Here is a 16,719-nt window from a genome sequence, read left to right as displayed (position 1 = left end):
ACTTTAATTAGTGGACAGCATATACCAGCCCAACTTCTCACAGCTCTTACCTGTGGTATAGTGCACCCTGTCTTAGGGCCGTGAGGCCTGCTAGATGGGTGACTTGCCTGTACCTTCAGGGAGTGCTGGCTGGCATAGCATCCAGGCAGGATGCCATATCGACTTTGTCGTTTTCTACCTCACTGGGGCATGCAGGCTGCAAGGGCAGTGGCATGGTCCCAGTGAGGGGCGTCCCATGGGACCCTCTTCAGCTCCCAGGCCCAACGTACTCAGGGCACCAGTTACTAAGGACGTACAGGGGCAGAAGTACTAATTGTGGATATATTTTGGGGAATAAGCACTGGCACAGGGGACCTGGTTGGCAGGGACCCTGTGTACTTCAAGTGAAACCACATCAAAACCATGCAAAAAGTGGGGGCTAACTATGCAAAAAGAGGCAAGAGGCTCTTTATCACATTTGTTAGAAGCAGTACTGGGTCCTACTGCTAGGGGTCAGTGTTGCTGATCAATGACAAGAGCTTATTGTGGGGAGAACTGAGGCTGCTGGAAAGATGTGACTTGTTCCCACTAAAGCCTCATGTAAGATACAACATAGAGCAGACTTGTCTTCCTTGCACTTGTCTGCTGCCCACTTCTCCCAAAACACTCCTGTGCAGACCTGAGAGAGAATGAGCTGTATGACCTCTGTGACCTCTGTGACCTCTAACCACATACTTACTCGGTGTATTTTCTTTCAGGAGGAAAGGAGTACATTGAAGTGAAAACAGGTGAGTGACTTCTGACTTGTTTAAGTTAAACTTCCTAAGGGATCTGAGAGCAGTGAGAAGGAGGCTTCAAATATCTTCACCCTGAGCCCTCTGCGTCTCTTACATCATTGATGGCATCTTACGGGTTCATTGTCTGACAGGCCCCTGCTTAGAGGGAACTTCCAGGCACTATTTAGTTACAAAGGTCCATATTCTAACTTGTCTCCTGTGTTTGCTAAAGACACATATCTCATACGGTGGGAGAGAGACGCGGAGCAGTTGTGCGTGGGTGATACTGGGTGTCTGGTATGGGTGGGAGCGAGGGGTTGGATGGGGCAGAGGATGTCATACTGCTTATAAATTACATGTGTGTTATTGTATTCTATAATGATGCTGCGTGCTGGCAGTACTTACTGTGCTGGAGCAGGAACGTGCCATTGTTGCCCGACTCTTGCTGAATTGTTAAGTTGCAAAAAACACAAATAAAGAATAAAAAAAGAGATATATCCAGACTGGAAGCAGCAGTCTCACTCTCTTCTCTTTGCAGACCCAGCTCCTGGGGACTCTTCGTCCAGCCAGGCCTCCGCCTGAAGGTAGGTCCCGACCGCACTCCAAGGGACATAAGTTACTCAATTATAACATTAACCTTCTCATTTAATCAGCTTCAGTGGTTAAAGTATGACTACAAGATCTACCTGTGAAATGTGCACCTAGGATTGTACGACAGTGACGTTTGCATCTGTATCCATTGGGGGACTCCAGGCTTTTGATGAGGTGTTCATCAGGGCGGGTTTGTATTCCAAGTACTCCCCGACTGACCAGTATAACACTGCCTTGGGCATGCTTTGACTTAGAATGCATGCCACATGAAAATGCCTACGTAAAAAATATACGTCACCGGGGAGTACTAGAAAAAACAAACCCTGACCAAAGCCCAGGACCTACTAGGCCAGTAGTGTAGGGCTGAAAACATGTTGGCGAATTAAAGGGTCAAAGAACCATAATATCATCAGTCCCCTTTATAGTTATTTTTTAATCTTTCCCATCCACACGCTAATAAAGGGATATCTTGGGAGTGGATGAGGATTTTTCATTTATTGGTTACGCCCCTCTAGATAACAATATAAAAAAAGCTCCTTGAAACATTGCTGAGCCCACCTTGACTTTTAGGGGTCAGGGTAAACCCAATGATGAAGAATGCTACTATTAGAGTGGGTGAGGGCTATTTATAAAAAAATATGTTCGAGGCATATGAGCTGCAGATTGCACACTGTGCATAGATCGCCACCTAGTGTTGGGCCCGGATGTTTGCAGTTTGTTGTTGTCCTGAGAAGTTCTTTGGAAGTCACGGGATAGGTGACTCCTCCTTAGGACCACATTGCACATGGGCATCGGCTCCATCGCCAGATTGTTTTTTTCCGTCATCGAGCTCAGATGTGTTTTCCTGCGCTCCTGTTTGGAACCAAGGGCCAGATGTAGGTCACCAAATACCGGTCGGTAACGGCTGATTTCGGCCGTTACCGACCGGTATTTGGTGATTGAGATGTAGGGGGCCTATATTTTACAGAATCTGTAAAGTTACCCATTCGATAAATTTACCGATTCTGTAAAATACAGATTCGGTAAATTTACCGAATCGGTAAATCTATATGTAGGTGGCACTGGAAACAGTGCCACAGGCCCTTAAGAATTCGTTATTTACCATGAAATACTATTTCATGGTAAATAACCAATTCCTGTGTACATGCACATCTGTGCATGTACACCTGTGCCATGTGGCATACATACATGCCCTAAGGGCATGTATGTGTGTCACATGGCACACAAGCCAGAATCAGGGGTGCAACAGGGTGTCAAAGTGACACCCTGTCCCCCTTGCAAAATCGGTAATTTTACCGAATCGGTATTTACGGATTCGGTAATTGACATTGATTATAGGAATCAATGGCAATTACCGAATCCGTAAATACTGATTCGGTAATTACCGAATCACACAGATTCGGTAAAAATTACCAAATTTTTTCCTACATCTGATTTACCGAATCTAGAATACCGAATCGGTAAAATTCGGTATTCTAGAGTCGGTAAATCAGATTTACCTACATCGGGCCCCAAATTTCCTTCAGCGCGCAATCCTCACCCAGTTCAACGGTATTGTTTCGATCGCGCTCCACATCGACGCGATTCTTCACTACTTCGAAGTCTTCGATTCCGGTTGTCGACAAAGGCCTTCGGGCCTACCTAGGCCTTACTTTCTGGCTCATGGAGAGGACGCCATTCAAGAAGTGTCCTCAATGTGGGTCGCAGTTTCCCCACACCGACCTACATGAGGTGTGGAACCTTTGCCTTTCGCCGGAGCACGAGGCCAAAGACTGTTCGGCGTGTGCCTCATTCCGCTCCAAGAAGACGATTCGGGACCGACGAGCTAGAAGAACTGTGGCTCACTCGTCAGCTTCTATCCCCGACGACATCTTCCAAGAGGGCGTCGACGTGCCAGAACAAAAGTATCGGGTCCTCAGATGCCGAAGAATCTGACGTCGAGGACATCACTCCAGCTCAACGGGTCGTAAGTAAGACCGTCGACCCCAACCCTTCCTCGACACCCACAAAAAAGGCTTCGGTCACACCCTCACCTTCGGGCCTGTGTACACACCGAGACACTGCTTCCCATGCCCCGCCTTCGGGCCCGGCAAAGAAGCCCACTAAGCCTTCAGGCGGCTCGGGCTCAAGCCAGCCTATTCCCGGTGCCAATCCTACACCGACACCAAAGAAGAAGCCATCTTCTACCACGCCCACTGTTGCACCGACACCTAAACACATGGCGCCGAATACTGGCAGCGGCTCATCGATGCCGAAACCGCACTCGGAGCCGAGTAAAAAACCAACCAAGGCTCCAGATTCACACGCATCGGAGCTGAAAAAACACCCGGAACCGAAAAAACAGGTTCCGGTAAAAGACATTTCAAAAGGGCACATTCCTAAGACAGCTACCGACTTGGTTCCAAAAAAACCTACGGAGCCGAAACCTTCGACGCCGAAGGATCTGCCCTGCTCAGAAGAACTTTTTACACCGGATCCACATAAAAAAACTCTTGCAAAGGATCCCAAAACTGGGCAATTGACTCTCAGCTCAAAGAAGAGACCACTTGAGGCGCCAACACCTCCTCCCCCTCCAAAGAAGAGAAACATTGCAACCTCTCCATTAAGGGTCCCTTCTCCACCACCTCCCCACACTGTTCCTCCTCCTACACCTCCTACACCACACCATTCACCTGCACCATCTACTAATGTGCAGGTGTAGACACAGATTCAGATGACATAGGTGGGGGTCCACATGACCCAGCTGGGACCAATAGTCCCCCTCAGTCACCTGATCCATGGGATGATTTCAACACCCCTGATGTACCTTACATCCCACAAGATGATGTATACCCTTCCAGGCCTTCCCCACAAGAGGATACTATAGGTTTCAACCTACTAGTACAAAGGGCTGCACAATATCATGGGGTAGACTCACACACTGATGCAGTGGAGGAAGACTTCCTATTAGACACTTTTGATACCACACAAAGGTCTACTGCCATTTTTCCAATGCTCAAAGGTGTCATCAAGCACGCAACAGAGGTTTTTAAGGATCCTGTCAGAACTAGGGCCCTCAATCCTCTCATTGAGAAAAAATATAAAGCTGCCCCTGCAGATCAAGCTCATAGTAAAGGTCCAGCACAATTAGATTCTTCAATAGTCTCTTACGCACGTAAACATGCTAATTCCCAGACATCCGGTGAGGCCGCACCACCAGAGAAAGAATCTAAGCTCCTTGACGCCTCCGGCAAACGAACAGCGGCACAAGCGGCCAACATCTGGCGCATTGCCAACACTCGAGCGTTGCTCGAAAGGTATGACAGGGCACATTATGATGAGCTAATGCAGCACCTACCAGACAAATACAAAGACAGGGCTAATGAACTTATACAGGACGGTAAAAATATTACAAACACTTCCATTCGTTGTGCCCCGGACGCCGCAGATACTGCCTCAAGGGCAATCAATACCAGCACCTTATTACGTAGACATGCCTGGCTACGTATTTCAGGTTTTAAACCTGAGGTACAAAACTCCATTCTTAATCAGCCATTTGATGAAACACAGTTATTTGGCTCAAATGTCGACGTGTCTTTAGAAAAAATGAAAAAGACACCGACACTGCAAAATCTATGGGAGCCTTGCAGCAGCAAGCTCCCAGACGTTCTTTTCGTCGCTCACCATACAAAGGCAACACAAGAGGCTACTCCTCGGAAAGTCCCTCCACTTCCTACAAAACCCCTGGCCAATCCACATTCACTAAAGGCTACCAGAGAGGGGGATACAGGGGTAACAACAACAAAGGCAGAGGTAAGAACAACACCTCCTGTTCTGCCTCTACCCCTACCCAATGACTTTCCACCCCTTCCCCCCCAACATTCCACTCCTGTGGGGGGAAGACTTCAACAATTACTGCCTGCCTGGATCAACTTCACATCAGACAGACGGGTGCGACAAATTATTCAGTCAGGTTACTGTCTAGAACTAACATCTACCCCCCAAACATACCACCCAAACAGCGTCCAATGTCACAAGACCATCTATCAACAAAACAGGGGGGTTTACTCTCTATATTTTCTAATTCCAAAAAAGGACAGCTCTCTAAGGCCTATTTTAGACCTCAGACCGCTAAACATATACATACAGTCAGACCATGTTCACATGGTCACACTCCAACAAGTTCTTCCTCTCCTGTTACAAAACGACTTCCTTGCTACTCTAGATCTCAAGGACGCCTACTTCCACATTCCTATTCACAAGGCTCACAGGAAGTATCTCAGATTTGTGATAGACGGGCAGCACTATCAATTCAAAGTACTCCCATTCGGACTCACAACAGCACCAAGAGTATTCACCAAGTGCCTAGCAGTAGTGGCAGCGCATCTACGAAGACAGCACATCCATGTCTTCCCGTACCTCGACGACTGGCTCATAAAAGCCAGCTCACACAATATATGCGTGGAACACGCTCATGCCACCATTCAACTGCTCCACAACTTGGGGTTCACAATAAACCAGGCCAAGTCCCATCTACAACCATCCAAAGTACAACAGTACCTCGGTGCCACAATAAACACCTCAACAGCGCTAGCTTATCCCACTCCAGCAAGGATAGCCAGCATGCAAACTCTTCTAACAAGGTTGCAGCTACAACACTCCCTCACAGCACGAGTGTTCATGCAACTGATAGGGATGATGGCCTCTTGCATATTCATAGTACCCCATGCGAGATTTCAAATGCGTCAGTCCTAGAGCCAGTTCCTCAGATAATCTTAACTGCGTACGCATTGCTCTCCGGCTGGGCAGCCCACCTACTGGAACACACCATGCAAGGCAGGTGGACACCGCAACAAAAATTACTCCACATCAATCATCTAGAGTTGCTAGCAATATTTCTAGCACTAAAAGCTTTCCAGACGCAAGTAGCAAACAAAGTTGTGTTAGTCCGCACAGACAACATAACAGCAATGTATTACATACAAAAGCAGGGAGGCACTCACTCCCTGCAACTCTCTCACCTAGCACAGGATATATGGAGGTGGGCTATACCTCAAAACAAATTCCTTCTAGCCCAGCATTTTCTGGGAGTACAAAATACTATAGCGGGTCTGTTAAGTCATCGGACACAACAGACCCACGAGTGGGAACTTCATATGCAAGTTCTTCAGCCATTCTTTCAGATGTGGGGACAACCTCAAATAGACCTATTTGCCACCCACGAAAACGCAAAATGCCCAAGCTTTGCCGCCAGATATCCACACCCACTGTCAAAGGGCAATGCGATATGGATGAATTGGTCAAACAGATTTGCGTACGCTTTTCTACCTCTTCCACTCATGACACTAGTAGTACGCAAACTACAGCAGCATTCTCCGACCCTCATCATAGTGGCTCCAACGTGGGCCAGACAACCGTGGTACACCACACTGCTTCAACTGTCTGTAGTACCACACCAAAAACTGCACCTGTCTCCACACCTCTTAACACAGAACCGTGGAGAGATCAGACACACGGAGCCAGCTCAGCTCAACCTTGCGATCTGGCTCCTGAAGTCCTAGAATTTGGATATCTGAACCTTCCTCCAGACTGCATGAATGTCATTAAAGAAGCTGGACGTCCACCCACTAGGGCATGTTATGCAGCCAAGTGGAAACGATTTGTGATATATTGTAACAACAACAATATTGATCCCCTAGATGTGTCTATTCAACACATCATAGGATACCTACTGCATCTCCAAAGATGTAACGTAGTCTATACGTCTATTAGAATGTACCTTGCGGCAATAACAGCATATCTGCAAAACAGACAGCATCTATCTCTGTTCAGAGTGCCTGCCATTAAAGCCTTTATGGAAGGCCTTAAAAGAATTCCTCCCAGAGTACCAATTTAAATGTTGTTCTCACACGGGTAATGGGACCTCCCTTCGAACCCTTACACAAATGTGAATTACAAGTTTTAACATGGAAAGTTGCTCTCCGAATAGCTATTACTTCTCTGCGAAGAGTTAGTAAACTACAAGCACTAACCATTCAAGAACCCTTCTTACAAATGCATCAAAATAAGGTAGTTCTACGTACTAATCCAAAATTCCTGCCCAAAGTCATTTCTCCATTCCATCTCAATCAATCTGTGGAACTGCCCGTTTTCTTCTCGTAACCGCAGTCAGTAGCAGAAAGAGCTCCTCACACATTAGATGTCAAAAGAGCATCGCTATACTACATAGAAAGGACACAACCTTTTCGGAAGACAAAACAACTTTTTGTGTCTTTCTCACCACCACACAAGGGTAATCCCATTTCAAAATCTGGGATAGCTAGATGGATTGTCAAATGCATACAGATTTGTAACCACAAAGCTGAACGTACGTTATCTGTTCCTCCTAAAGCCCACTCTACAAGGAAAATAGGGGCTTCAATGGCATTTTTAGGCAACATTCCCCTAGATGACATCTGCAGAGCGGCTACATTGTCTACACCGCACACATTCACAAAACACTATTGTGTAGATGTGCAAACAAAACAACAAGCCTATGTGGGCCAGGGTGTTCTCAAAACATTATTCCAAACTACTACAACAGATAGGGGTGGTCGCTGCTAAGAGTGGGTACTGCTATACAATCTATGCACAGTGTGCAATCTGCAACTCATATCCCTTGAACGGAAAATGCTACTTACCAGTATGCATCTGTTCTTGGCATGTAGAGCTGCAGAGTTGCACACGCCCACCCGCCTCCCCGGCAACCCTTCTCTGTTCCGGTATTATCTTAATTAGATACAAAATACATGGGCATCCTTCCTTTTCTTGCAAAGCTCCATCATTTCCCTAATGGCGAAAAACAATCTGGGGATGGAGCCGATGCCCATGCGCAATGTGGTCCTAAGGAGGAGTCACCTATCCTGTGACTTCCAAAAGAACTTTTCAGGACAACAACAAACTGCAAACATCCGGGCCCAACACTAGGTGGCGATCTATGCACAGTGTGCAACTCTGCAGCTCTACATGCCAAGAACAGATGCATACTGGTAAGTAGCATTTTCCCTTTTTCCCTTTTCTCCCCTGCTTTTGAAGTAGTGTACAGGTGTGGCATGTAAGAACCCCCTCCTTGAAAAGTGTCTCTTCTAACAGAGGGATACCTTGGTGCTGATTGTGTATAATTTCTTTACCCGTCGTACTGATGAAGGCTCATATTTAGAGGTTCAAAATGCCAGTGGGTCTGATGCATCCCCAGAAACAGAGCTCGACCCTTCACATGGGCCACCAGTGCCTCTTGCAGTGGTGGTATAAAGGGCTGAATTCCTAGACTTACAATTGCCCTTTGTTAAATCATCCTACCAATACTACCTCACCTGGCACCTTGGAAAAGGGGAGCAGAAGACCACCTTTGCCATCTTTGTAGAACAGGGAAAGAGGACCTTATACACATAATTTGCATCTGCCAAAACCTGATGGACATAAGGCGCGCCTTACTCCGAGTATTATGGAACCAAAAGGGCATAACAAGTTGCAGGCAGGCCGTGAAGCTGTGCTTTAAACCTGAAGAGATCCAGCTAAACAGCAGATCAACAAAGTACTTTGACATAGTGGCCAGAAGACTCATGAGCTAGCCATATGGTACATCTGAAGCACAGCGAGCAACAGCACTTTAATCAAATAAAGGAACAGCCTGCTAAGACACTTGCCAAGCCATAATCTCGTTCCGGCATACTGAGGCACATTCACTTTATAAATTTAGAAAAGGACAACACAGACATGCAATTGAGACCGACACAATTTTATAGAGTGTAAAACACCTTTTCTTTTTATTCTAATAACATAAGTGTAAAACAAGGTTCAAATGATTTTTACTGATGGAAGTTTTTATATTGTGAGTTTTTATTAACTGTACAATAAAGTTATTCTAATTCTTATTCCATTGTTAAATCAATAGCAAATTTAATAAATTAAATTCTACAACAAGGGCCGGCCTCGTCTGTGCCACTGCGACCGTTCAAGGAAGCACTTACTGACACCCTGTTGGTGAGATGGACTAAAATCCAGTTAGTCAGCATGTGGTTTGGAGGCATAGGCTGGACCCCAGGAATCCTGATTTCCAAAATAAGCATACTATATCAGAATGCCTGGGTAGTTCAGGCATCTGCCATTAAGGTGAACCCAAATGATTTTCCGGCCGGTCCTCCGAATAGAGTCAGATCTAATTGACGCTACTGGAGAGAAAATGTTCTCTTGGACCATCATTGCCCTCAGAGCTCTCAAAACAATAAGGGGGTCATTAGGATGTCGGGCGGATTTGCTCCGCCAGGGTGGCGGTGGCCACCGCCACCCTGGCGGAGCAAATCCGCCCGACATCCACAGCCCAATTCCCCCCCGCCATATTAGTATGGCGGGGGGGACCGCGGCGGTGCAAAACACCGCCCGCATGTTTTCCGCCCCGGTCGCCTTGCGGCCGGGGCGGAAAACCAGTAACATGGTGGCGGTGTCTGTTAGACACCGCCCGCCATATTACCATGGGCATTTGTCAATGCCTTTCCGTGGCGGCAATGCCGCCACGGAAAGGCATGCGGAGACTCCCTGCGGGGGCCCGTTGCGGGCCCCCTGGGAGTCCGGGGCTTGGGGGGTGCACATTGGGGGTACCTATGGTACCCCCCCGCATTTGAATGTGCAACACGGCAGGCACCGCGCGGTGCCTGTCATGTTGTGCTTTGAAATGCACAACGTGCATTTTTACCATTGCGGCGGGCGGAGATTTCAGCTCCGCCCGCCGCAATGGTAAATATACAGGATGCGCCCGCCTGTGTGGCGGGCGCATCCTAATGCCCATTTCGGGACCCCCGCCCTGTAGGCGGGTGGTCCACATCCCCGGTAGGGTGGCGGGCGGCCAAAGCCCGCCCGCCATCCTAATGACCCCCTAAGCCTCTTGGGTGAGTGCACCCATGCTTTGTGGGACATGTCTGTCCCAGAAGACCTCATGACATAGTTGGCCAATGTGATACAAGATGGCCAGGACGGATCACTGAAATAATATCGAGGGACAAAATATCGACTTGCCAAAATATCGTGGACAAAATATCGACAGTCAAAATATCGAGTTTGTATCTACAAACAGGTAAGTACAAAAATATTGAGTACAAAATATCGTTAACAATAATATAGATGTAAAAAATATCGACTTTATTAAAAACAGTGTTAAATTAAATTAATATTAATTTTTAATTACTAAAATATACTTAAAAATACTTAAATTAAATTATAATAATTAAATAATAAATGAAAATAATAAAAATAATTTTTTACAATCTTATTTGTTGACCCTGAACCCTAAAAATACCCCTTTACCCAAAAACCCAAAACTGACCCTGAACCCTAAAAATACCCCTTTACCCAAAAACTGAAAACTGGCCCTGAACCCTAAAAATGCCCCTTTACCCAAAAACTGAAAACTGACCCTGAACCCTAAAAATACCCCTTTACCCAAGAACTGAAAACTGACCCTGAACCCTAAAAATAGCCCTTTACCCATGAACTGAAAACTGACCCTGAACCCTAAAAATACCCCTTTACCCATGAACTGAAAACTGACCCTGAACCCTAAAAATACCCCTTTACCCTAAAACTGAAAACTGACCCTGAACCCTAAAAATGCCCCTTTACCCTAAAACTGAAAACTGACCCTGAACCCTAAAAATGCTCCTTTACCCAAAATGTATCAATATTATTTAATTACCAATTAATTATTAATTAACAATAACAATAAAGTAAATATATTAGCACATTAGCTGTAATTATTTTAATAATTAATATTATTTTTTCCAAATTAATTACTTAAAAATAACACAAAATTATATATATTAAAAATTTACTCTAATTAATGTAATTAACTAATTACAATTAATTAATTACCAATTAATTACTAATACAAAATATGTTCAAAATTATATTAATTAATTAACTAATTAATATTAATTAATTATCAATTAATTATTAATTAAAAATATTAACAAACATATATTAATTAATTAATTATTATTAAATTACTTCCCACCCTATTCCCCTATAAACCCACAACCCGCTACAGAATTACATTACGCAATTATTATAAAAACAAAATTCATTTAATAAAATATTTTATAACATTAAGACACACTTTTCACACATATTATTACATAAAAATACACTATAAAATATTATATATTATTAAAAATTCGATATTTTTGCTATCTATATTTTATACAGTCGATATTACTTCACTTACCTGAAAAACGATATTTTTGTAGTCGATATTCTGTCCAGTCGATATTTTGTCCAGTCTATATTTAAAACTCGATATTATGTCCAGTCGATATTTTGGAGTCGATATTTTGTCTGTGGAGAAGTGTGGCTCAGGGGTTAGAGGCGGCAGACCCGGAAGCTGAGATCGGCCCTGGACCAGGGTTCAATTCCCCGCCCCGACGGGGGTTGGGCTCAATAATTCCACGGACTCGATAATTCTCGCTCCGGTGCCTACTTGACTCACGGGTTCATACTCTGCGACTCTGGGCAATAGCTTGCTTAATCTCCACAACGGCCCCTCGCAGCGGGATGCCTGGCTTTCACCTTGTGGATACCCTGCCGGGGTATCTCACAGGGGAATACCAGGACGGGTTCCCTAAGCAAGCGCGTAGATGCCTGCGATGTGGGCGATTTGCGCTATATAAATACATGTACATTTACATTTACATTTACACCGGCCAGGACGCAGCCTAGTATGCTGTGCCTGCCAGTCTGGATACTACAGAATGTATAGGTAAAGTTGTGGGACCAGGGTCTTGCTTAGAAGGCACACCCCTCCCAGGTTTTCCGGATATGTACAAGCCTCCCTTATGGATATGCCTTTTGATGCGTCTCGGTTGTTTGAGCAAAAGCTGTTTCAACACAAGTGTAATTCAGATAGTCGCGCCACAGCATGAACTCTGGGGCTCTTGTATCCAGTCAAACAGGTTCACCAGCAGCAGAGACATTTCAGAGGCTATGTCAAGGCCTAGCTTATAGACAATGCCAGCCCTCACATCCTGCCCGGGAGGACAGAGCCAGTCATTTTGGGGCAGAGGATGTAGTGGAGTCCGAGGCAGTTACCCCAGTAAGAGCAGCAATCCTCCAGCGTCTCCTCCCCTGCTGCAGCAGCTGCCAGGCTGTTTTTAGGTGCCCTCAAGAGCACATGCCCAGCTGCAAGGAGCCAGGATTTTCTGCCCGGCTGAAGATTCATCACCTCAGGCAATTGGGTCTTGCAAATTATCTAAAAGGGCTACACCCTGCCTTTTTTTTCCTCCCCTGCCCTTTCTTCTCCCAACACCAAAGCAGCTTTCAAAGGATCACTCCGCAATCCTGTTGCAGAAAGTCAAACCTCTTCTCACTAAGGGTGTCATTGAGCGGGTGCCAGATTCTGAGAAAGAGAAGGGGTGTTATTCTCGCTACTTCTTCATTCTAAAGAAAGACTGAGGCCTCAGGCTTATATTGGACTTCCGGCCACTGAGTACCTTTCTGGAGACAGAGAAATCTTTGGACCCTTACGTGCCATTAGGTAAAACCTGCTCACTTCTCACTATCCCCCATCTCCTTAAGAAGTAAGCCAGACCATTTTTCCACCCATTCACTCCAATCCCTCCCTATTTACTACTAAAACGTATACTTACATGTGCAGAGACTCCACAGTTGGAGTGTAGAACCGCGCACATAGGCAGCAGGCCCGGACTGGCCGTTGAGGGCACCGGGCAATTCCCCGGTGGGCCGCATGGTTGGGGGCCGGTTTTGGGCCCCTGGGGCCGTTTTTGTTACAGGGCCGTTATGCTGCAAAAACGGCCCTGTAACAAAAACGGCCGAAAACCGGCCCTGTCACAGAGCGCGGTCGCACCTCTCCACCTCCCCTCTCCTCCCGGAGGGGGGAGGGGGGGAGGGGGGCCGGCCGAGCACTTTGCCAGGGCCGGTTCTGGTTCCCAGTCCGGCCCTGATAGGCAGTGCAGAGGAGTCGTACAACTCTGCACATAGTTTGTGAATTGCTATTTGTAGTAGGTGTTGTAGTGCTACAAATGTACTAAAAAGTGCAGATTGTGAATCGGGCCCTGAGTTTGTAAATACTGAAAAGAAGTAAACGTACTCAAGCGTGTCTACACTTACTCAAAAGTGCAACAAACCTCTTACGGCGGGTGTGCTGTTCAAGAAAGAAATCACCTACCTGCTTTTTTTTTTTTTACTCGGATTTTGCTTTTGTGAATAGATGGCTCCGTTCAAGCGTGTTACTCACAGCATGCCTGGGAGGCTCACATAGAGTATGAAGTAGAGCAGGAAGGCAATGATGTTCAGTGATATTCAGTATATTCATGTTTGTCCTGGACTGTTACTTATAATCCGTCCTCTGGCTGAGACCGGGGCTTTGACCATAGACACATCTGACCTTCAGTCTTTCTCTTACAGATCCAAGCCCTGGGGCTGGAGGCTCCATCAGCATCTTCAGCAAGAAGAGAACATCCTTTGACCGAGTCGAGGAGTCCATTTCTGGCCTCTGTTATCCTTCGCTCCTGAATGAGGCAGCAGCAGCGCTGGTCCTTCTTGAGCCCGAGCGCTTGCCTCTGTCACCCTCTTCTGGCTTCCATGGGAACTTCAACTTTATTGTTATAATTGTGCCTTTGATCCTACAGTGGTGGTGGGGTGGAGATCTTAATTGAAATTCTGAGATTGTTTGAACAGAGAAAAATATTATTTGCCATATGTTTTGATTTCTTTTGCCTGGGAGTAATATACATTGAAATAACATATTGTTCTTACTTTTAGTTTGAAGTGTAGGCATGTAAATCTTAATTTTTCAGACATTTTTAACTTTTATGACTTAACAAACAGCATTATGTTATGATTTTGACTTTTCATTTTTTTTTTGTTTGAAAAGGAAGTTTATTAAAGTAATATGAGAAATAGCAATAGATACAGAAATAAAGAATACAATTGTAATCATATAGTTTGTGAAGTAATTTGAAGAAGGAGGGGAAAAGGGAGGGCAAAGGGAGAAAATGGGAAGGGTAGGAAAATGATACTTATAAACTAATACTCTTAGCATAACCACTTATGCAAAATAGTAATAATTGCAAAAGGCACCTAGTTCATATTGCGGGATACCTCTTGTTCTATAGACGGAGCACTTGAGCTAAAATCAGTTAAAAGGTCCATAGATTTATATAACTTTTTAGCATTGTTTAAGTTGTCCTCTTGAATATTACGCATCTGCCCATTTAATTCATCAGGGCTGGCCCCCGAGAGTCTTAAGGCCATATTCTTAACTCCGCCTTTAGCCTCTATCCACCTTCTCAGAGGGCTATCATCTATTAGTCGACTTTTTTTGTTTCCTGCCAATTCTTTACCAGTTATTTTTAGTAAGAAAGGTTTTGGTTTCGTTTTGACCTTCCTCTTAGTTTTCCTTGATAACAATTTTTTGTTAGTTGACGTTTTAAGTACTTCGTCGAGCCCCTCTTCTTCTGATAATTCCTCATAGTCTACATTGGAGTCTTCATCTGATTTAGTCCCTGATTCTTGAGATACATGACCCCCACATTCCTTCTCGTTTGTTTTAGCCAAATCAATCTGTGTGTGGGCCTTAGTGTTAGTATTGAGACCCCCAGGGTCTGCCCTCTGATCTTGTATTTTGTGTTGCAGTTCTTTTGTTGTGTTTCTTTTTATTAAAGTAACCATGGTATTTTCACTCTCGCTTTTGTTAACCAGGTTAGTTACATTGGTTTCATTGATTCCTGAGCCTGTTAGCCCCTTAGCAATGGGAAGTTTATCTGAGCCTTTTTTGCCAGAACTTTTCTCGACTCTTAGCCCATTATCTTGTTCCAACCCCTTGATAGTATTCTCTGCCAAAGCCTCCACAGAATTATTACTTGGTGTAATGGTCTCTATGTTCACATGTCTCTCCTCATCTTTATCGTTCCCTTTCCCTTTTGATTTAACAGTTGGTAATGCCTCTGGTAATGTCTCTGTTCTTGGTCTGAATTCCGCATTAACACCGCCCTTTATACCTATAGCAGAAACATGTATCACATCGTGGCGTTTATCACCTTCGCCGGTATTAAGAGTATTAGAAGTTTTTAAACAATCATGTTTAAGTTTACCAGAATTACTTGTTGAATTCATTGTTGGTGAGTCTTGAGTCTCGATATTGTCACCTAGAGACCCCGCTACCGCTGCCCCTGTAACCGCAACTGCCATAGTACCTGTTTGCGCTTTTTTCAGTGTTTGGGCAGTCTTCTTGCTCCGTGTAGATCTGGTCTGCCGTGAGGACATTAGCTCCTGTGTTGCCTCCGTTGCCTTCGTCTCCGTCTCCTCCAGCCTCCGCAGCCGCGTAATCGGGAAACTCCTCAGGTGTGCTCCCAGCTGGAACGGAGTTGGAAACGCCCAGCCAGCTGCAGTCGTCGAGGGCGGCGATGTGCGAGTGAGGCTTGCTGCGTAGCTCCAGGAGCGGAGCAGACTCCTGCCGAAATGTCGAAGCAAAAGCCAGAGCATTGGTTCCACTGTTTTCCACCGCTTCCAAGACCTAGCGTGCTCTTCTCAGGGCGAAAGTGACAGCGGTGGCAGGAGTGAGTTAAAGGGAGTGAAAGGGAGAAAGTACAGCAATACTGATCAGCGAACGGTAAGTTCTCTCCTTCTTTGCTTTTTCTCCTCCAGTTACAAATATAAAACGTTGATTCCCCTCATCAAATCTTCTCTTTAAAGTTAAAGGGGGTTCCGTCGGCTGTAGTACTCACAGCAGCTTATTTGGCAGAGCAGACCGGCTCATGCAGCGACTTCACTCGGTGGCGTTCAGCCCGCCATCTTGACTCCTCCCCATGAGCCTATGCTCACTGGTGAAAGTTATTACAGAAATGAATGGCGATCTGAGAACTGGGACCTCTTCAGCAGTCTCAACAACGTCACCTATCTTCACCTCAGATATCTCTTTGTTTCCTACTACACAAAACGAAGCTGTGAAAGAGGCTGAAGAACAAGATCTTGAGCTTCCTGCCTATAACACTGATCAGACAAATGAAGCCACTGAAACTATAGCATCTAGTTTGAGGAAAATTCAACCACAACCAACTCTGAATTTTGATGGCAATTCAGGTAAAACTCTAGAACAAGATTCTATGGAAGGTGTGCCGGATGATGCAAATCTTAAACCTCAAAAAACAACATCTGATCCTTCTTCTTTACCCGCTCAAAAACCCTCTCAAGTGATCTCATATGATACTCCAAACTCTACAACCCCAACGAGTATATCAATGGAGTCAATCATGCAGACTCTCATAGAACAAAGAGTGGAGATTCAACAGCAGTACCTCCAGCTAAGGGAAGACAATACAAAGATACAAGGTGCTATGAGAGATATTTG

The 16,719-nt window shown here is 45.3% G+C and overlaps 1 protein-coding gene across 2 annotated transcripts in view; it reads left to right on the top strand.

The window, feature by feature from the left end:
- LOC147710013 (DLA class I histocompatibility antigen, A9/A9 alpha chain-like) overlaps positions 1 to 14,311 on the top strand; it is a 401,757-nt gene extending 387,446 nt beyond the window's left edge. The window contains exons 7-9 of one of the 2 annotated variants that reach the window (XM_086920685.1): positions 738 to 767; positions 1,294 to 1,339; positions 13,776 to 14,311. In XM_086920685.1, the coding sequence (XP_086776811.1) occupies positions 738 to 767; positions 1,294 to 1,337 (74 nt within the window). In that variant the 3' untranslated portion in view covers positions 1,338 to 1,339; positions 13,776 to 14,311. The remainder of the gene's footprint in view (positions 1 to 737; positions 768 to 1,293; positions 1,340 to 13,775) is intronic. The other variant, XM_086920686.1, reaches the window with a different exon arrangement.
- Positions 14,312 to 16,719: the final 2,408 nt, after the last annotated feature.

This window comes from Lissotriton vulgaris, chromosome 5 (assembly GCF_964263255.1).
Source record: "Lissotriton vulgaris chromosome 5, aLisVul1.2, whole genome shotgun sequence".
NCBI lineage: Eukaryota > Metazoa > Chordata > Amphibia > Caudata > Salamandridae > Lissotriton > Lissotriton vulgaris.
This window is presented reverse-complemented; position numbering and strand designations above follow the sequence as displayed.